Below are 21,050 nucleotides of genomic sequence, written 5' to 3'. Positions count from 1 at the left end.
GGTACCGCTTAAGTGGGGAGGTACTTAAGGCACCCATAAGAAAATGTCAAGAAAATTATGGCAATTCAATCAGTGAGGAAGTTTCTGAACAAAGCTCTTCGGCAGGGAAAGTGGGTATAATTTTAAGGATGAGTGGTTTATATTTTCCAGAGTATCATTATGGTGTTTTGAATTAGATCAATTAACTGATAAGGATGTGTGTGTGTTTGTGTAGTGTTGTGTAGTGATCTGAGTGCTGGGTTATGACTCTGGAGACCAGGGTTTAAATGGGCAGCTTTGGCCAAGTCCTACCCTCTGAATTTCAGAAACGCAAAAGCGCCTCTGAACAAATCTGTTCAAGAAAACCTTGTGATAGGTTCACTTTAGGATAATAATGAATTGGAAACAACAAGTAACATACATTTCTGTCTTTTCTTCAGGTTAGAGAAGGTGTATAACCTGGCAAAAGAACACATGGCGCCAAAGAAACAGGCTTCTCAGGCTGGTAAAGGAATCTCAATCTTTTCTTTAAGGCTTTATTGCAGCTTTGCATTACATTTACATGGACTTTTATTTCTATATTTTAGTACAAGACTCTTGTTTACAGGGATCCCTCATGCCACAGTTTCTCTGATCAAACAGCAGAGGAAATGATGGTCTAAGAAAGGAGTAGTGTTATTTTATTTTTATTTTTTTGGTGTCAGGAGCGACTTGAGAAACTGCAAGTCGCTTCTGGTGTGAGAGAATTGGCCGTCTGCAAGGACGTTGCCCAGGGTATAGCCTGATTTAATGTTTTACCATCCTTGTGGGAGGCTTCTCTCATGTCCCCACATGGGGAGCTGGAGCTGACAGAGGGAGCTCATCCACGCTCTCCCCTGATTTGAACGTGCGACCTGTCAGTCTCCAGTCCTGCTGGCGCAAGGGTTTAACCCATTGGGCCACTGGGGGCTCCTGTAGTGTGAAATGGGATTCCAATAGAGATGGAGACTGAAATAACACACAGTTCATTGAACCAAAGTAGTTCAAATCAAATCAATCAAATCAAATCATTTATTTCGGTCATAGACCAGCACAGGAAATAGAAATCACATTTCCAAAGTAGTTGTATCTGAGCTAGGAGGCATGTAAATCTTTATGTGCAGGAAGGAAACCAAAATTTGTTCCCCAACCGATTAGTTTGTGAAAGGGTTCTTCACACACATTTGGTGATTTTTCATATTTCTAGTACTTGTGAAAATTTCATGACATTGTTTTTGTGCAAAAAAAATAAAAATGTAAAGCACTATATTATGTGCAATACTTTTTTTTTGCACAAAATTATTATTATTATTTTGTTCCCAAATGTTGGGACTGGAAAAACTAGTTTTTTTCGACTAGATGTCTTAGCACATTGGCACACCCTTCCTGGGAGGCGAGAGGAAAATTCATGAATATTTTTTCATGAAGTGAACCAAGCTCGTTTAAAATAACAGTCATATCAGCTCTTTAAACTGGTTTAGCAACCAGTCTTTTGCCCCAAAGACTCTTCCAGATGAGGGAACAGGTGAGGTCTCCAAAGACATTCTTCTTTCATCATGAAGCTTGAAGGAGAGATTTGGGAAGTAGAAAAAAACAAGAGTGAGTCCGAGACAGTTGAGTAAAGAATTCACATTAAGTGAACATAGCAATCTCAAATTCAGCATTTGGCTTCTTTCCAGACTCTGGAAACGATAAGAGGAATTAGCCCACAGAGAGCATGAATGGACCTTGCTTCCCCCCCTCCCCTTCCCTTTGCCCTTCCTGCTTTTCTTCCCATCCAAAATCTGCTTGGAAGGATTACTAGCTGGGCAGTCTGAAAGGCGATTAGCAGTCTAAGTGGCAGCCCTGATTTCAAGGAGTCTGCGTTGCACATATGTGCTGGGCGTTTATGCATCGAGGGCTTTGTTCTTCAGCTCCTTTGGGATTGTGCCTTGACATTCTTCTGTCTTTGGAAGTCGTCAGGTAAAACCAACAGGATCTGGATCTTGGTAGTTGCTTTTGTTATAGACTTCAAAATCCTCTCCAAGGAAATTAGTTAACATACACAGTCACCACTTTTTTTTTGTAGGGATGGTTCCAGTTTTCTTAATTCCATTACTTTCTCTTTCTGGAGGGGAGCAAGCAAAGGTTTTGTAGAAGTCGTACATTGCATACTGATGGTACTATGCCAATAATTACAACAACTGTAGACTGCAAATCGCAATTTCTATGTTCCCAGAATTTCTACATTGAATGTAACATGAGAACATTCACACGATTAATTAGAGACTGTTCATAAATAAAAGATAAGTTTTCAATACTTTGTCAACACAGTGAAACTAGAGCTTCCAAAATAACAATTAAACAATGTCAGGCATAGTGACACAAAATAACACTTTCTATATTGTTGAAAGATCTTCCATAAACACCATCAGCTGGCTCTGATTGTTTCCTATCCGGAATTCCCCAGGCTTTGAAGCTAAAGTGCCATTCAGTGCTAATCAAGCTGGCCAATTGCAACATTCACACTTGCTTCAGGCAGACAAGTTTTTTCTCCCACCTTGGACATTATTCCACAGGTATATAAATCTCTCTTGCCTAGTTTCCAACATACCTCACAACTTCTGAAGAGGCCTGCCATAGATGTGGGAGAAAAGTCAGGGGAAAATGCTTCTGGAACGTGGACAGACAGTCTGGAAAACCCACAGCAAGACAGGGATTACGGCCATGAAAGCCTTCGACAACACAATGATTAAGGTGGTGGGAATGGAGACACAATGGCTTGAAAAAAGCCACCCAAATTTTCTCTAAAATTGCCTTTTAATAGTAAATTAAAAAATAACTAAATATTGTTCCACCTTCCCCTCCTCTTAAAATCCCAGTCGCCCTGTTTTTTTGGATGCGACTTGGGGTTTTTTTTGGGGGGGGGGGTTGCATTTAATAAACAATGAAAGTCATTATGGATAACCAAGGTTACTTATAATGCATTCATGCAAGTTGTGGCCGAGAAGCAAGCTGGATGAGAATCTTTGCTACAATCCTAGGGTTTTTTGTAGAGGCCCTTAATTACTGGATGATGCACTGGTTATGGAAAGTGAGGCAAATTGTAGCTCATTGGAACATGCAAATGACCCCTCCCCTTGCACTTGGATTACTTTAAGTAAATGAGACAGTTGCTTGCATTGCCCTTTTTTCCCACCCCACCCAAAGCGTCTGAGATCCTAGATTAGTACTGGCTTTCTTGAAGAGCACACAATTCTATTAATAAATAAATTGAGTAGTGGATGGGCATCAGTTCATGCTTTTTAGCTAGTTCTCTGTTCATGGCTTCTAGTCATGCAGGCAGTGTACAGCCTCCATTATCAGAGTCAATATTCCTCTCAGTTATCTGTTGCTGCACAATATGAGTTAGAAGGCTCTTTTGGATTCAGACCTTGTTTGTGTGTTTCCCAAACTGGATCTACGCTGCCATATAATGCAGTTTGTGCCAGACAGCTTTTGTACAATATTATTTATAGTACTCACCATTTGCTTGATATTCAAGTAGTGCTTCTTATGAGTCAGAGCATGGTCCACAGTAACTCCCAGGTATTTTGGAGTGCTGCAATGCTCCAGTGGGATTCCTTCCTGGGTAATCCTCAGAGCTCGAGATGCTTGTCTGCTCTTGAGATGAAAAGCACATGTCTGCATATTATATGGATTAGAAATCAGTTAGTTTTCCCTGTAATTGGCAGTAAGAGCACCAAAAATGTCGAGAGCGTCTGTTCAACCATTTCAAAGCTCCCTGCTTGAGTGGTGATGGCACAATCGTCTGCATAGATGAAACTTTTCAATGCAGTTAATCTGTATTCTAAAACTGTTATATGACAGTGTAGCTCCAGGCCTAGAGCTGCTATGATCAAACCACTATTATGAGTTATGGTACACTTGAGTAAACTAATTTAATTCAGCTTAATATGTCAGGTTCTTTGCCCAGATTCATCCATACCTGTTCTTGTGTATTTGCACCGGGACTGTGGCGCAGCTGGCTGGGAATCAGTTGCATTAAGATCACTACTGACCAAAAGGTCATGAGTTCGAAGCCAGCCTGGGTCAGAGTGAGCTTCCGACCAATTTGTGTAGCTTGCTGTCGGCCTTTGCAGCCCGGAAGACAGTTGTATCTGTCAAGTAGGAAATTTAGGTACCGCTTATGCGGGGAGGTTAATTTACGATGCCATAAAAATCTCCAGCAAGCATGCCAATAATGAGGAAATACTTCATCAGTGTCACAAATGGGCGATGAAGCAACAGCTCCCCTGGTGGCCAAAATACCCTCATGAAAAAGCTGGAATGTTAAATGGTCTCTGTGTGTCTGTCTATATATGTTGTGTGTCTACTGCATTGAATGTTTGCCATGTATATGTACATTGTAATCTGCCCTGAGTCCCCTGCGGGGTGAGAAGGGTGGAATATAAATACTATAAATAAATAAATACATTCTTTTTTATGTGTAGCTGCTCCGTTGCTGGTTTCCGGAGAACAGAGGGTCAACCTGGCCATTGCAAAAGTCAAGCAGAGCTATGGGCAACTGGAGCAAGACTTTCGGAAGCGGAAGGCCGAGAGCCAAGCCTTCTGCCCGATGGACGTTCTTGGGGTCCACATAAAGGAGGAGCCCCTGAGCGACGAGGAGCCAATGGATACATCGGTCTGTGATGGCCTGAATAACGGACTGGCCAACGGTATCCATTTGGAAGAGAACTCAGTGGACTCCTTAAATGGCCACTTGCCAGTCCAGGAGAGGGTCACTCAGGAACTGAGAGCCTTTTTGGTGGCAACGTTTAGGAGACAGTATGTCCTAACCCTGAACGAGCTGAAACGCTTGTTTAATCTCCACGTGGCTAGCCTTCCTCCTGGGAACCTCTTGTTTAGCGGCATTTCAGACAAAACGTTGCAGGACATGGTGTTGGACCTGGGCTGCAAGCAAATCATGGTGCCTGTAAGTGCTCTTATTTTGCTACTAATTATTATTATGTGTTGCAATGGTGTATGCCAGTTTCCCTTGTGCCTGTTTCTGTCCTCTTCTGGGCAGTGTAGATTTAGGGTTCTTTCCCTCCATCATACAGAATCCTGTGCCCCCTAAATACATTATTTATGTGCCTCATGCACTAGATTGGAGAAGGGTCCGGCTATATCACCATTACCAGGCACAACATGATGCCAGCCACTATACAGAACAACAGCTGTAATGTGTATTTGTGGGCCTAATCTTTCAGACAGCCTGTTGGCTTCGCTGCTCTGAGGTCATAGAAGTGTCAGGTAGCTTCATACCTAGAAAAGTTCTAATGAGATCAAAGGCTTGGAATTCCAGAGGCAGGTTGTCTCCTCCACTTCTTAAATTGTTGGTCCTGACTCCAAATGGGGGCCCTTTAGCTCTATGTTGGGGTCCTGAATTTTTCTAAATGCCACCTAGTGACTGTTTTGGACATTTACACAACTTTGTGTTGTCATGTTAATAATGGACTCTGCGGAAGATGCTTCAGCTGTACTTCATACAAACAAAAATGAGCCTGTATTGTCGAAGACTTTCATGGCTGGAATCACTGGCTTGTTGTAGTTTTTTTCGGGCTATATGGCCATGTGCTAGAAGCATTCTCTCCTGACGTTTCGCCTGCATCTATGGCAAGCATCCTCTGAGGATGCTTGCCATAGATGCAGGCGAAACGTCAGGAGAGAATGCTTCTAGCACATGGCCATATAGCCTGAAAAACCTACAACAACCCCGAAAATAAGCTTGTTTAACCCTAACTTTGACTCGAGTATAAGCCAAGGGGGATTTTTCAAGCCTTAAAAAATGGCTGAAAACTCATCTTATACTCGAGAATATACGGTATATATAATACATATATATGTTATATGCCATATATACATATATGTTATATACATATATGTTATATGCCATATATATTGTATAAAACCCTTTTAAGGGGTTGGTGTAACCTCCGTTTGCTAGTAAAACTGAATTACCGTGCCGTGAAAGGAGGCATATCTCAAAAGTGTGTCACCAACATGAAAAGCTTGGAAAGCTCTGATACAAGCCTTCTGGCATCTTGAGTTCCATGAGTCATTTAGCCCCACTTTACATGCAGACTATGGATTCAACCATCCACGGCTTGAACATATTGAATGAGGGGAAGGGAATCCAAAAAGCAAAACTTGATTTTGCTGTTTTGTACAAGAGGCACCAACTTCCTTTGCCGTTGTTTATAATGGTAATCAGTTATCTGTCGGGAGTCCAGAACATACCAAGGCTTAATACAAGTGGAGAAAAAGTTTCCAGCGTGTGCTAAATTTTGCCTGGTTTCTACCTTTCCACTTCTGTCTTCCTGTCGCAAAATAAAGAGATTCCAAAGCCATTCTGTTTGATCAGAAGCAAAGCCGCATCCAAGGCATAATTCAAGGAGTTTGCTTGAATTGAACGAATATTGTCTTGCCATAAAAAAGGTAACTGAGCAAGAATGTCTGTTTGTAATAATAATGTTTGAAAATTACTCGTCTAGCCAGACATGAATAAGCTGAGCATGACTTAGAAGCAGCATTGTGTCAGAAAGGAATGACTGTTTCATCAGCCTCTCAGGTGTATTTTAAGATGGGAAAATGTTTATATTGTTCCCCATAAATCCCCATAAATTATTGCCTTTGGTGCTAGATGCAGAGTTCAAGGAATTCCTTTGCGAACTATAACTTTCAAAATTTTGCCATGCTGACAAGGGAATTCTGGAGGTTACAATCCAGATTTATTTATTGTTTATTTATCGTATCAGGAGCAAATCAAGGGTACAGTTGTAATGCATTACAAAAACCCCACAAAGTTTGAAAACTTGCCATTATATTAAATGTCCTCTGACCGGAAGCTGACCACTTGGAGTGCCTCTGGCATTGCTATAAGGAGGTCCTCCATTGTGCATGTGGCAGGGCTCAGGCTGCATTGTAATAGGTGGTCTGGGGTTTGCTCTTCTCCACACCCACATGTCGTGGACTCCACTTTGTGACCCCTTTTCTTAAGGTTGGCTCTGCATCTCGTGGTGCCAGAACGCAGTCTTTTTTAACACCTTCCAAATTGCCCCTTCTTCTGTGTGCCCAGGAAGGAGTCTCTCATTTGGTATAGGCCACTGATTTTTTTAAATATAATTTTTATTAAGGTTATATAAAGTTACATGGAAAGAGGGGGAATAACTAGAAGGAGATAGAAAAGTAGGAATAATAGTATAACACCTATTAGCAAACAAAAACAGCTCCAAAAAGAAAAAGAGAAAAATAAGATAAAAAAATAAAAATTGACTTCCATTCCATCTTCAGGTTCTTAGTCTCATTATTTTTTTGGTTCTTTTTCAAAAATCAGCTTCCTCTTGTTCTCTTCTGAGTTTGTCATAGTCTTGAAAGAGGGCCCAATCAGTCCTCTTTATCAGTTTCCCGGTATTCTTTTTAAGAAAGAAAGTTAGTTCATCCATTTCTCTTACTTCTCTTATCTTGTCCAACCATTTATCAGTATCTGGGATTTTATCCTGTTTCCAAAATTTCACTAAAGTTATTCTTGCCGCCGTAGTGATATATGTGAATAGTTTATCTTCGTTTTCATTAGGCTGTAACTCCAAATCAGTAAAACCTAGCAAATAGTACTCTGGTTTCTTTTTGAATGACCTTTTCAATATTTTTTGTGTCTCCTCATGGACCAATGTCCAGTATTTCGTAGTTTCTTTACATGCCCACCACATGTGGTAAAATGTACCTACTTGTTGGCAGCCTATCCAGCATTTATCGGAAGTATTTTTATATATGTGAGCCAATTTTTTTTGGAGTGGTGCACCATAAGCCACTGATTGAGGTTCTGGGTTTTAGCCTGCCACCTTTGGACTCTCGCTTGCTGAGGTATTCCTGCGAGTGTCTCTGTAGATCTTAGAAAACTATTTCTTGAATCCAGATAAATAGCTTTCTTCATATATCTCACTGAATCTGAAATGAAAGTATGCACACCTGCAAAAATCCTGGGTGAGGCAGATTTTCTGTCTTTCCTGTTTTTCTGCTTGAAAGTGAAAAGACAGGTTTTAATCAGAGTTTCCTTTTAAGGCAGACCTTTTGAGAAGCTGAACCATTGATTTCGACGTCTTTCCTGTGGTTCAAAAAATAAACCATGGCAAGCAGAAAGCCCTTCTCTATTTTAAACTATAATCAAAGACCATCGGCTTCCTCCTTAGAATCGGCCATGCTGTGCTAAAGCTGTATTTCTTTGCCCATTCCTTTATTTCTCTTCTTGTCTGACAAGGGAAGATTTTGTTGTGTTTTCTTGTAAAATAGGTAATAAACGTTAAGCGCTGTGAGTAGAAGGACCTTATATTCAGACATCACCGTGAGCCAGTGTTGATATTTTGGTGCCATAATTTGCTGTGATGCCCATGAAAAATCATCATGCATAATTGCTCTGTAAACCTAGAGAGAGAGAGAGAGAGAGATAGGTTTTGTTTTTAATCGCTGTTTTGGCTTGCTGTAAAGGTTTCGACTAAATGTCTGTGTTTACAAGATGGAGCTTCTCTTCCATAGTCACTGACGTCACAGAAAAGGGAATGTTGAGATGATGGAATATGAAAAACAACCAAGGCAGTCTGAACCGTTGTCTGTCTACCGACTGCTCAAGCATAAGAGAAAAACATGATTTCTGCTATTCATGTATTACCTTTCATTTGATTTTATACCCCAGATATGTGGACAGCTAGGGTACATCCCATTTCCTCCCATCGAAATCCCTGGACGCTGTCCCAAGCTAACTCTAAGGGCATTTAAAGTTCCCCTTCTGCTCAAAGGCACAAAACATAACTTCTCTATTGTGTCTAAACTAGGCTATCAAGGGGGTTCAGATACAACTCTGGACCATTACAATGTCCAAACTACAGGCATCAAGTAAATAGTTTGTTAAGCAGCCAATCAAGCCATAAAATTAGGGACCGGGCAGCTAGTTAGTAGCCAGTTGCATTAAATCACTACTAAGAGGTCATCAGTTTGAAACCCGGGTCGGATTAAGCTCCTGACCATTAATAGTCTAGCTTGCTGTCAACCTATGCAGCCTGAAAGACAGTTGCATCTGTCAAGCAGGATATTTAGGTACCACTTTATGTGGAGAGGCTAATTTAACTAATTTATGACACCATAAAACCTTCCAGCAGCATGCAGAAAAATGAGGAAGTACTCCATCAAAGGATGCGGTGTCACAAGTGGGCGGTGAAGTGGCAGCTCCCCCTGTGGCCGGAACCAAGCATACCCTCATGAAGCCGGAAAACTGGAATGTTAAATTGCCTCTGTGTCTGTCTATCTATGTTGTATGTCTAAATGGCATTGAATGTTTGCCATGTATATGTACATTGTAATCTGCCCTAAGTCCCCTGGGGGGTGAGAAGGGCGGAATATAAATACTGCAAGTAAATAAATAAATAAATAAATAAATAATCCTATACGCCAGAAAATACAGTACTCACATTTACATGTTTTCGAACTGCTAGGTTGGCGGAAGCTGGGGTTTAAACCGCCCTGATTCACCCTTGGACTGAGAAGGGCGGTATAGAAATATAGTAAATAAATAAATAAAAATAACAGCGGGAGCTCATTTTGCTCCCTGGTTTCAAACCGGCAACCCTTCGGTCAGCAAGTTCAGCAGCTCAGTGGTTTAACCTACTGCGCCACTAGGTGAAAATAGTATTTTTTAAAAACTTAGTAGGGAAGGTTTCCAGTATTTGATTTCTCCTCGTTCGTGAATGAGAATGACAGCAGAAATAAGATTATCAGGCCAACAAATTGGAGCGCTGAAGCTGTGATTCAGTTCAAAACCTGTTTTTTTCCCTGCGCACCTGTTTGGTGTAACGTTTGGGCTGAACTAGAAAGGACATGACATGAGCTCGTGCTGTGTCTAAAATCTGTCCACATGGGACATGTAAACAGAGTAAAATTGTCTTGGATCTGAATGGGTCGTGGTTAATGTGGATCCCATTGCTGTTGTGATCATATTGTTTTGTGTGTTGTATAAGGCTTTTATAGCCAGAATCACTGGGTAGCTGTGAGTTTTCCGGGCTGTCTGGCCATGTTCCAGAAGCGTTCTCTCCTGATGTTTCGCCCACATCTGTGGCAAGCATCCTCAGTGGTAGTGAGGTCTGTTGGAAACTAGACAAGTGAGGTTTATATATATGTTGAATAATGTCCAGGGTGGGAGAAAGAACTCTTGTCTGCTTGGGGCAAGTGTGAATGTTGAAATTGGCCACCTGGATTAGCATTTAATGGCCTTGCAGCTTCAAAGTCTGGCTTGATGCTGCCTGGATCCCCCTAGGAAGGGGGGCTAATACCTCCTAACAAAGGATCTCCCCAAGATCCTTTGTGTTCTGTCACAATATTGTTTTTCTCTGCCTTTGGTTCACGCTGAGAATCTAAAAACTTATGTTCTCCCTTCTGCATGCAATGGACCAATGCAAAATCTTAATTGAATTAGCCTTTTTCCTGTTCTGTATATTTTAATGCCCTAAAGCCAATAATCCTAACGGGCACAACCTGTTCTTAGTTTCCTCCCCAGACGGCTGCATTACCGGATGAACAAAAGGTCTTTGCACTATGGGAAGTCGGTGACATGTTTGACCAGGTAAGCTCTGGCGGACTCTGTGCATTGGAATGACCCCTCCAGCAAACTTAGCTATTTATTGCATTTAGATCCCACCTTTCTCCCCAGATAGGATTCGAGGTGGCATTTTGTGCATTGTTTGTCAGAGTCAAGGGGATTCAGCTCACTAGATAGCCAGAACCTGGATAATTGAGTCTTTTCGGTCAGTTTTGGGAAATGGAGCAATGGGTTAAACCCTTGTGCTGGCAGGACCGTTGACTGAAAGGTCGGCAGTTTGAATCCGGGGAGTGGGGTGAGCTCCTGTCTGTCAGCTCCAGCTTCTCATGCAGGGACATGAGAGAAGCTTTTTGATGTAAGAGTGGAATGTGCCTGTCCATTTCTAGATTTATCCACAATTTCATCAAGAATATTAAGCCCAGATATTAAGAGGATGCTTACCTTTGCATATGTATTTTATTTTTATGCTAGCTTAGGTACCTGGTGATGCTTGGGTTAGAGATTTTGTCATTTGTAACACTATGTATTTGAGAAAGTCACAGTTTTTGAGTTTTATGAATGGTTCCATTAAGAACATGCATAAGGATGTGGGTGGTCTACAACTCACATCATGCCAGGCTAATCCCCCCGAAACCCCTCCAGTACTTAAATTTGGTCATGTTGGGTATGTGTGCCATGTTTGGTCAAGATCCATTGTTGGTGGGAGTCTCTGGTCTCTGTGTGTAGGGTGAACTATAACTCCCAAAATGGTGCTCCATACAATCATGCCGACCACATGACCTTGGAAGTGTCTACGGACAACGCCAGCTCTTTGGCTTAGAAATGGAGATGAGCACCAACCCCAGAGTCGGACATGACTGGACTTAATGTTGGGGAAAACCTTTACCTATAGTTTATTTTATATTATGGCATTGAATGTTGGCCGTATATATGTTGTGCTCCACCCTGAGTCCCCTTCAAGGTGAGAAGGACGGAATATTCATGTTTTAAATAAATAGTAAATAAATATAGTTCATTAGTGGCATCTTAGTTTAATCCCAGAGCTGCATGCTTGATCCTAATACTGATTTTCTCATGTGCCTCTGACTGTCCATTTTTTAAACCTATTAACTTGAAGTTTCTTCTTTTCTCGCTCTTTCTTGGTCTCAAAGCACAGGCAAATTTTGCTTGATATTTTTTCCAAAAACTACAGAGTGCGTAGAAATGTCATCCAGAATCGGCTTGCGCAGGAATATGGAGACGGCATCGATAAGCAAGAGGTGGATAAAATCTTGAAGGTAAGACTCGTCAAGCTTGAGGATAAAACCTGAAATGCCCACCACCTCCTGAAGCAGAGCTTGTGTTATTTAACTGGTTTTCTTGTAGAATTGCTCATAGGATTAAAATAATCAGGTTCTTTTTTACCTATATTACTAGCATATATATCTAGTGGTGCCCAAGTATGCCTTTTCTTTGTGGCTCTTTGTTGCTTTCCTCCTTCCCTCCTTTTCCCTCATATATCTTCTCCTTCTGTGGGCCCTTCCACACAGCCCTGTATTCCAGAATATCAAGGCATTAAATCCCGCAATATCTGCTTTGAACTGGGTTATCTGAGTCCACACTTGATATTCTGGAATATAGGGATGTGTAAAAGCGCCCTGTGTTTTCTTTTTTTTACTTTTTTCCTTGCTTTCTCTCATATACCTTCCCTCTTCTCTTTCTTTCTTTCTTTCTTTCTTTCTTTCTTTCTTTCTTTCTTTCTGTGTCTGCCTGTCCTTTCTTCCCTTCCATTCTTTTTATTTCCCCTCCCCTAATATATTTTTTCTTTCCTTTCTCTTCCTTCTTTCCTTCCCTCCTTTTTCTTTCTCCTCCTCCCTCCTTTTTCTCTTTTCTTTCTTTCCTTATAGCCTCCCTTTCCCCGCATACACACATCACCTAGTAGCAACCAAACTGCTTTGCTCCCTTTCTTTCCCAGTCGTGTGACAGAGGGCCACTTCACCTAGCAACAGCTAATCCATTCCTTAGTGCTGATCATTGACTGTGTGTGTGTGTGTGTGTGTACATACACACACACATATAGAATCATAGAATCAAAGAGTTGGAAGAGACCTCATGGGCCATCCAGTCCAACCCCCTGCCAAGAAACAGGAATATTGCATTCAAATCACCCCTGACAGATGGCCATCCAGCCTCTGTTTAAAAGCTTCCAAAGAAGGAGCCTCCACCACACTCCGGGGCAGAGAGTTCCACTGCTGAACGGCTCTCACAGTCAGGGGTGATCCTCATGTTCAGATGGAATCTCCTTTCTTGTAGTTTGAAGCCATTGTTTCACGTCCTAGTCTCCAGGGCAGCAGAAAACAAGCTTGCTCCCTCCTCCCTGTGGCTTCCTCTCACATATTTATACATGGCTATCATATCTCCTCTCAGCCTTCTCTTCTCCAGGCTAGACATGCCCAGCTCCTTATGCTGCTCCTCATAGGGACCCTTGATCATTTTAGTCGCCCTCCTCTGGATACATTATATATACACATACACACACACATACGTTTCCTCAACTTTGTGTCCTGAAAGAGTGTTGTTGTTTTTAAGTTCAAAGTCCCATCATTTTAAGTTAGATAGTGAAGCGTACATGGGCCAGGTTTGGTCCAAATCTATCAAGCTCCGATACAAACCAACCAACATACATAAATACATTGACTTACACATATATGTATAGATAAGAGTTGCAACTCTTAACATGTGGCCCTGCTTTCTATTTGTAGCATGGATTAGGTGGAAGATAAGCAAAGAAGGTATCCTGCAGGGAAGAGTAGGAGATGCAACATAACGTAGCTGGAAGTCGCTTGATATCAGTGATTCCCAACCTGTGTTCTGTGGGCCACCAGTGGTCCACAAGAACTAAAATATAGTCCACTGCCTCACCACTACTACATGGTTGCAATGAGAGCAACTGGTCTCGCAAAACCCTCTTATAGTGTCAAGTCTTATTAAATATGGTTTTCTGTGGACGAGCAGATGGCGATTACTGGATGGTATATGTTCTGTATCAGAAGCTAAAGCTGATGTGGTGTATCGAATGCAGTTTTCTGAATCAGCACCCCCCAAATAACCAAACTGAATCTAAAGTTGACCAAAAAATGATTCGTAACCCTTTTGGTACTAATGTTGGAGAGCGGTCCCTGATCAAAGTTGGTCCCTGGTCAAGAGGTCCCTGGTCAAAAAAGGTTGGGAACCTACTGCTTTATATGGAGTCTGTTCATGTCTCTGCATTGCTCTCTCCATGCCTCAGGCCTCATTCCCATCCACTCCTTAAAGATCTCTGGGATTGAACCTGTCATCAGCTACATGCAAAGTGTGCAATCGCACTCCAAGCATTCATCCCTGTGAATATTTAATTCACATGAAACAATCCACTGCTCTGTATGCAAGACATGGTCATCACTGCTGACACGTTTGCGTACATTCAGTTATAAATTAGGTGATATTGACTGTAGTGCACTCAGCCCGATTATTAGAGTTCTTGTCAAAGGGCTGCTGCCCATCTCCTTAATTGCGGTCGCACTTTCCCCTGCTGCATCAATATTTTGAGCCTTTTAATTAGAATCACCTTTCAAAAGCATTCATTTATCCTGCAGCAGCAGCAGCAGCAGCCCCGGGGCCAGCTGGCAGGTGTTATTTCAAGCCTTCTCTGAAATCCCTAGGAGACCTTTGAAGGTCATTTTTCCTTCGGCTGATCCTCCTTCCTCTGTATGTAAAAGATATCCTTTTGTAAATAAATAAATAAATGACCCTGGAATGAACAGATGAAGCGATATTGAAGACCAGGTGCCTGGCATCATCATCAATTTATTTATTACCTTCTCATGGCTCCAAGGCAGGTTCAACACAGTCAAAACACACACGTACAATAAATTACAAATATTTAAACAGAATCTTCATAGTACATGTGCGCACCCTTTGTCTTGCAAAAACATCAGCATGACTACAGTTACCTGGTTAATGGCTCCAGTTAGCCAATCCTTTTTTGCTTATAATCACACTGCAAACCAGGTCTCGGTCTAAATGTTGTGTTTGGGGTATTGCCCAAGGAGACGGTGCCAAACGATTCCTATTGGAAATGCTACCAAGGCACCATATGTTCTCAGAAGACTGCTATAATTGCCCAGATAGCATCAGCAGTCGCCTGCAAGCCCCAACGAGTTCCCTTTCTCCCTCATCATGTTACCTCTGTGGTTCTTGCTTCTTAAACAATAAGCAAGGTACACGGTGTCCTGCAGTTTATAGAGATGTGTGCATAAGGTATATTAAACTGTTAGAAGGGTCTATGCCAGGTATGGGCAAACCCAGGCACAGAGGCTGGATGTGGCCCCTTGGGCTCTTTTCTCAGTCCCTCTTTTTTCTCACCATCCTATCCTTCCTTCCTTCCTTCCTTCTCTCTCTCTTTCCTTCCTCCTTCCCTCCCTTCCCTTCCACTCTGTTGTCTTTCCTTCCCTCTTTTCTCCTTCCCTCTCTTTCTTTCCCTCCCTTTTGTCTTTCCTCCCTCCATTTCCTTCTCTCTTTCCTTCCTCCTTCCTTTATTCTTTATCTCCCACTTTCTCTCTTCCTTCTTCCCTTCCAACTCTTTTGTCCTTCCTTCCCTCTTTCCTCCTCTCTCTCTCTCCTTCCTTCCCTTTTGTCTTCCCTCCCTCCTTCCCTCCATTTCCTTCCATCCTTCTCTTCCTCCCTTCTCTCTTTCCTTCCTCATTACCTCCCTCCCTTCCTTCCTTCCCTCTTTTTCCCTCCCTTCCCTTCCATTCTTTCCTCAGTCCTTCCCTCTCTCTTTCTCCTTTCCTTCATTAGCTTTTCTCTTTCCTCCCTCCCTCTATTTCCTTCCACCTTTCTCTTCCTCCCTCCCTCCCTTATCTCCCTCTTTCTCCCTTCCTTCCCTTCCACCCTTTTATCCTTCCTTCCCTCTTTCCTCCTTCCCTCTCTCTCCTTCCTTCCCTTTTGTCTTTTCTCCCTCCCTCTTTTTCCCTTCCTTCCCCTCCATCCTTCCTTCCTTCTTTCCTCAGTCCTTCCCACTCTCTCTTTCTCCTTCTTTCCTTCATTCCCTTTTGTCTTTTCTCCCTCCCTCTATTTCCTTCCACCTTTCTCTTCCTCCCTCCCTCCTCTCTTTCCTTCCTCCTTCTCTGCCTCCCTTATCTCCTTCTTTCTCCCTTCCTTCCCTTCCACCCTTTTATCCTTTCTTCCCTCCTTCCTCCTCTCTCTTTCCTCTTCTTTCCTTCCTTCCCTTTTGTCTTTTCTCCCTCCCTCTATTCCCTTCCACCCTTCTCTTCCTCCCTTCCTTCTTTCTTTCCTTCCTCCCTTCCTTATCTTCCTCTTTCTCCCTTTCTTCCCTTCCATCCTTTTGTCCTTCCTTCCCCCTCTCTTTTTATTTCCTCCCTCCCTCCTCCCTCCATTCCCTTCCACCATTCTCTTTCTCCCTTTCTTCTTTCCTTCTCTTTTTCCTTCCTCCTTTCCTCCTGGGGGATATTTAGCTGGGAGAAGAGACAGCTGGGAGAGAACATGAGAACCATGTTTCTAGATTTCAAAGGGTGTCCCATTGAGGAGGAGGGGGGAAACGGACTTTCTGCTGCTCTAGAGACCAGGGCGCAAGGAAGCCATGGGTTCAAATGGCAGGGAGAGAGATTGGACTGAAAAGATTAGGGAGAACTTCCTGAGCAGAAGAGCTGTCCAAGAGTGGCATAAGCTGCCTTGGAGTGTGGTGGAGTCTCTTTCTCTGGAGGCTTTTCCACAGAGGCCGTCTATCAGGAGTGCCTTTATTGTGCGTTCTTGCATGGCAGGGGGTTGGACTGGATGTCGCTTGGGGGTCTCTTCCAGCTCTAGGATTATATATCAGAAGTAGGCAATACAGGGTCTAATGGATACACTTTTTCCTCTCCCTTCCACCATCTCCTCCTGAGCAAGGCCAATCCTTTTGGGATCCAAAATTTTTCCATCCTTCCTTCTGCCTCCAAAAAAGAAGAGGAAGGACAGGGAGGGGGCTTGGAGAGAACCCCCTCCCTCCCGGCCCACCTACCAAGCTCCGGCCCGCCATGCAGCCCCCAAGTTAGAAAGTTTGCCCATGCCTGATCTATGCACATTGAATCCATTTTACTAAATCTTTAATCAGAGCTAAAAGGGGGGTCTCGTGCACCGTCCAGTTCAAATTTGGTCCAGTGAATGAAAATACATCCTGCATATCAGATATTTACTGTATATACTCTAGCATAAGCCTAGTTTTTCAGACCTTTTGGGGGGCTGAAAAAGTCTCTCGGCTTATACTCGAGTCAAGGTTATTTATTATTTTACTCCGTTATAAATACGTAATAAATTATTATTATTATTACTACATTTATTATTTTACTTTATTGTTATTATTACATTTATTATTTTACTCTATTTATTTAATTGGAAGGGTACACAAGCACATTTACACTGAAGACAGTCAGAACGGTTTAGTCTGCTCATATGCCCTTCCACAAGCACCAGTATCACCTTCCGTTCATGTCCCAGCATTATTTCCAATTTTAACTTAACATTTGGCCTTCCCGCTGTTTTTAATTATGTGTTGTTTTATTGATAATGTTGTTTATCTTATTGTCTATGTTGTTTTTAATTGCTTGTATTGTTGTGTTTGTGCTTGGCCTCATGTAAGCCGCACCAAGTCCCTTGGGGAGATGGTAGCGGGGTACAAATAAAGTGTTGTTGTTATTATTATTATTATTATTATTATTATTATTATTTATAATCAGAGCTGAGCAGTCTTATCTTAAATTAGTTTTATGTAAATATTCAAAAACATTTAACCTCCTGATGCCTCAATTAATGTAATTTTATTGGTATCTATTTTTATTTTGAAATTTACCAGTTTCTGTTGCATTTCCGACCCTCGGCTTATACTCAAGTCAATACGGTTTCCCAGTTTTTTTGTGGTAAAATTAAGTGCCTCGGCTTATATTCGGGTCGGCTTATACTCTAGTATATACTGTATATTACGATTCAGAACAGTATCAAAATGACAGTTATGAAGTAGTAACTGAAATAATGTTATGGTTGGGGGTCACCGCAACATGAGGAACTGTATTAAGGGGTTGTGGCATTGAGAAGGTTGAGAACCACTGCTTTCGAGGCATGCCATTAGGACTAGAATTATTTTTATCCATTGAGATTTATAAGAATGCTGCTAACCAGCTTTGCCTTTCTTCCAGGACTGCTGTGTCAGCCACGGAGGCATGTGGTACCTGAAAGGAACAGTGCAACAGCCAGCGTCTTGACAAAGGGGACTGTGCTTGTCGTCACATCAGGTTAACTCCCAAGACTAGAGAGAGACAAGAGTGACGCAGGCAAGAAAGCCACTTCGAGGCCCTGCTTCCCCTTTGTATGGGGCAGAACTGGTTTCGCGATGGATGGAGGAAGCGATGGACCCAGTGGTATCTGTGTGGCATCTGAAATGCCAGCCTGGAACGGGAAGAAGGAACTGCGGACCTTCGTGGCCTGTTCGAAGTGTTTGGGATTCCTAATGTATTTTGCTTCTCGTTCTGATAATAACAGCAATGACAGAAACTTACACTGACCCACATGTTAACAGGAGATCATGATCTAACATTTTATTTTGTAACTAATGCCAATAAATTGCAAGTTTACACTTCCAGATCCAGATTTTGGGGGGCGTGGGAAAATATTCTAACTTTGCTCCTCCTTGGGAATACGTTCGTCTTACTTAGGGAGAAGGGCATTATTAATTTTTCTGTAATTTCATTTTTAATATGAAAATTAATCGGATGCAGAGACATCAATACACCTGAAAGGTTTTTAGGTTTTCTGGGGAGTTTTTATTTTTTATTTTTTTGCATGATTGAATTCACCTGTCAACAGATGTATACTTTCCCATCCGGGATTATGTGCAATTGGTATCACACTTGATAAATACCAATACTATTGAAGTAACCAGCCCTGAAAACAGAATGAAATGTGTCTAGATAATCCATTTTACGCAGAAATCCCTGAATTTGAGATACAACCACATGCAGAAGTATTTTGCCCAAAAAAGAGATATTGGAGACTGGCCCATAATGCTTGGGTACCCGACATAACCCCGAAAAACTCCATCAGTACTTAAAAGTTTGTTATGTTGGGGAAGTTTGCTCTACATGCATCATTGGTGGAGTTCAGTGTGCTCTCTGGCTGAAGGGTAACTACAACTCCTATAAATCTTTCCAAAGGCCTCCAGTATGTTTTGTTGCTCATGTGGGTTCTGTGTGCCAAGTTAATTCCAGGTCCATCGTTGGTGGAGTTCAGAGTGCTCTTAGATTGCAGGTGAACTATACATCCCAGTACCTACAACTCCTATAAATCATGGTGAAATCTCCCCAAACCTCTCCAGTTGCTGATCAATTCCTCTGTTGTGTGTCATAGAAAAGAATAGGAAAGAGTTAAGGGAGAGTCAGTGGGCGTGGTCATGCTAATTCCACACTAATGGAGAGAGTAAGAAATCCTGGGATGTCTGTGGTGGAGGAAACACATATAATCTAAGACGAAATTGTCCCCATATGAATACCTTCCCTTGGGTGGTGGGCAGTGTGGTGTTTATGGAGGACATTGACAGGGCTCTTGGACATGTTCATGGCGCTCACTATAACCTGCGATGCCATTAGAAGGATGCCGTTGGCGTCTCCTGCGTAGTGGGAGCTATAGCTGTTTGTGGAGGTGGGAGCCTGTCTGTGTAAGTAAACCCCCCCAACCACACACACACATGCATATTTTCACTTTTATTATGTGTATAGAGTGTGGGATCCAGAGACATTTTTGTTTCAGAAGAGGCCTTACAACCATGTCTTTTGGGCATATTGGGACCCTGCCTTGTAAAGTGGCATTAAGCAAGATTTTCCCCTTGTCCTTCAAAGAATATCTCCCCTCCCTTTGCTGCCATATTTCTACTGTGTTTTGACTATGCAAGCAGTGTTTCGACTGGAGTTAACTCCTCGCCCACTCTCTTCACAACTTGGTAGAATTCTTGCATTGTATAGGTTTAGCACTTGATGTGGGTGCAAAAAACAGCTGTGTTATGAAGGGGGCTGTATCATGTTACGTCCTACCTCTGCTCAGAACACCAGTTTACAGCAGGCATGGACAAACTTAGGCCCTCCAGGTGTTTTGGACTTCAAATCCCACAATTCCCAACAGCCTCAGGCTCCTTCCTTTCCTCCTCAGCCACTAGGAATTGTGGTAGTTAACGTCCAAAACACCTGGAGGGCCCAAGCTTGCCCAGACCTGATTTAAGGAATCCTGTCTCACCCAAAGATGGCCCAGTGCACCAGCAGTTTGACCTGATATGGTCCTGACCTCTCTGACTTTCAACTGAGAATATAAGTGGCTTCTGCTCTAGCATATGTTTCGTCACTTATTTCCTCCTGTCATCATTTCCACCCTTGCTATAAAAATCTATTTAAAATGAATCATAGTACAAAATAAACAGTACAGTCACTGTCAAAATGGTTACAAGGAGGGAATAGTTGGTAGTTAACTTTTATAAGGGACAGCTGCCAGAAATATTAAAAATTAAGTAGGTACTTTTCATTACAAAATTGTGTGTTAAGCACTTTTTTTTGTCGTGTCAGGAGCGACTTGAGAAACTGCAAGTTGCTTCTGGTGTGAGAGAATTGGCAGTCTACAAGGACGTTGCCCAGGGGATGCCCGGATGATTTGATGTTTTTATCATCCTTGTGGGAGGCTTCTCTCATGTCCCCGTATGAGAAGCTGGAGCTGATAGAGGGAGCTCATCTGCCTCTCCCTGGATTTTAACCTGTGACCTGTCAGTCTTCAGTCCTGCCGGCACAGGGGTTTAACCCACTGCACCACCGGGGGCTCCGTGTCAAGCATTGAAAGGGTTAAATGGATGCAATGACTCAGCAAATGCTGCAGTTCAATACAAGTAGGTGTATCTATAGCTTAGTACGCCTCAGTGTTAGTTGCCTTCAGTCTGAGAGAGGCCTCAGTATGAGAAGGCTCCAGTGTGAGCCTCAGTGAGAGAAAGGCCTCAGTCTGAGAGAGGCCTCAGTATGAGAAGGCTCCAGAATTAGAGAGCCTTAGTGAGAAAATGGCCTCAGTCTGAGGAGGCTCCAGTGTTAGAGAGCCTCTGTGAGAGAAAAGCCTCAGTATGAGAAGGCTCCGGAGTTAGAGAGCCTCAGTCTGAGAGAGGCCTCAGTATGAGAAAGCTCAAGTGTTAGAGAGGCCTCAGTCTGAGAGAGGCCTCAATATGAGGTAAACCTTTGTCTTTTGTCATGTGAGTCAAGACTAAAAGCTAGATACAGGAAAAACATATTCATCTGTCAGTTCAGGTGTGGTTTCCACCTTCGGGTCATCAGACATCAGAAACATCTTGAAAGCCCACAGCAGCAACAGGCTTATTTGCGCTCGTATGTGTATATACAACACTAGCAGCACAAAC

General features: G+C 42.5%; 1 protein-coding gene across 2 annotated transcripts in view; it reads left to right on the top strand.

Annotated features, from left to right (window-relative positions):
* Window positions 1-18,254, top strand: part of POLR3E (RNA polymerase III subunit E) — a 49,482-nt gene extending 31,228 nt beyond the window's left edge. For both annotated transcript variants that reach the window (XM_067461927.1, XM_067461928.1), the window contains 5 exons: window positions 420-484; window positions 4,470-4,951; window positions 10,550-10,627; window positions 11,755-11,880; window positions 17,812-18,254. In XM_067461927.1, the coding sequence (XP_067318028.1) occupies window positions 420-484; window positions 4,470-4,951; window positions 10,550-10,627; window positions 11,755-11,880; window positions 17,812-17,877 (817 nt within the window). In that variant the 3' untranslated portion in view covers window positions 17,878-18,254. The remainder of the gene's footprint in view (window positions 1-419; window positions 485-4,469; window positions 4,952-10,549; window positions 10,628-11,754; window positions 11,881-17,811) is intronic.
* Window positions 18,255-21,050: the final 2,796 nt, after the last annotated feature.

Source organism: Anolis sagrei, chromosome Y, assembly GCF_037176765.1.
Source record: "Anolis sagrei isolate rAnoSag1 chromosome Y, rAnoSag1.mat, whole genome shotgun sequence".
Classification (NCBI taxonomy): domain Eukaryota; kingdom Metazoa; phylum Chordata; class Lepidosauria; order Squamata; family Dactyloidae; genus Anolis; species Anolis sagrei.
This window is presented reverse-complemented; position numbering and strand designations above follow the sequence as displayed.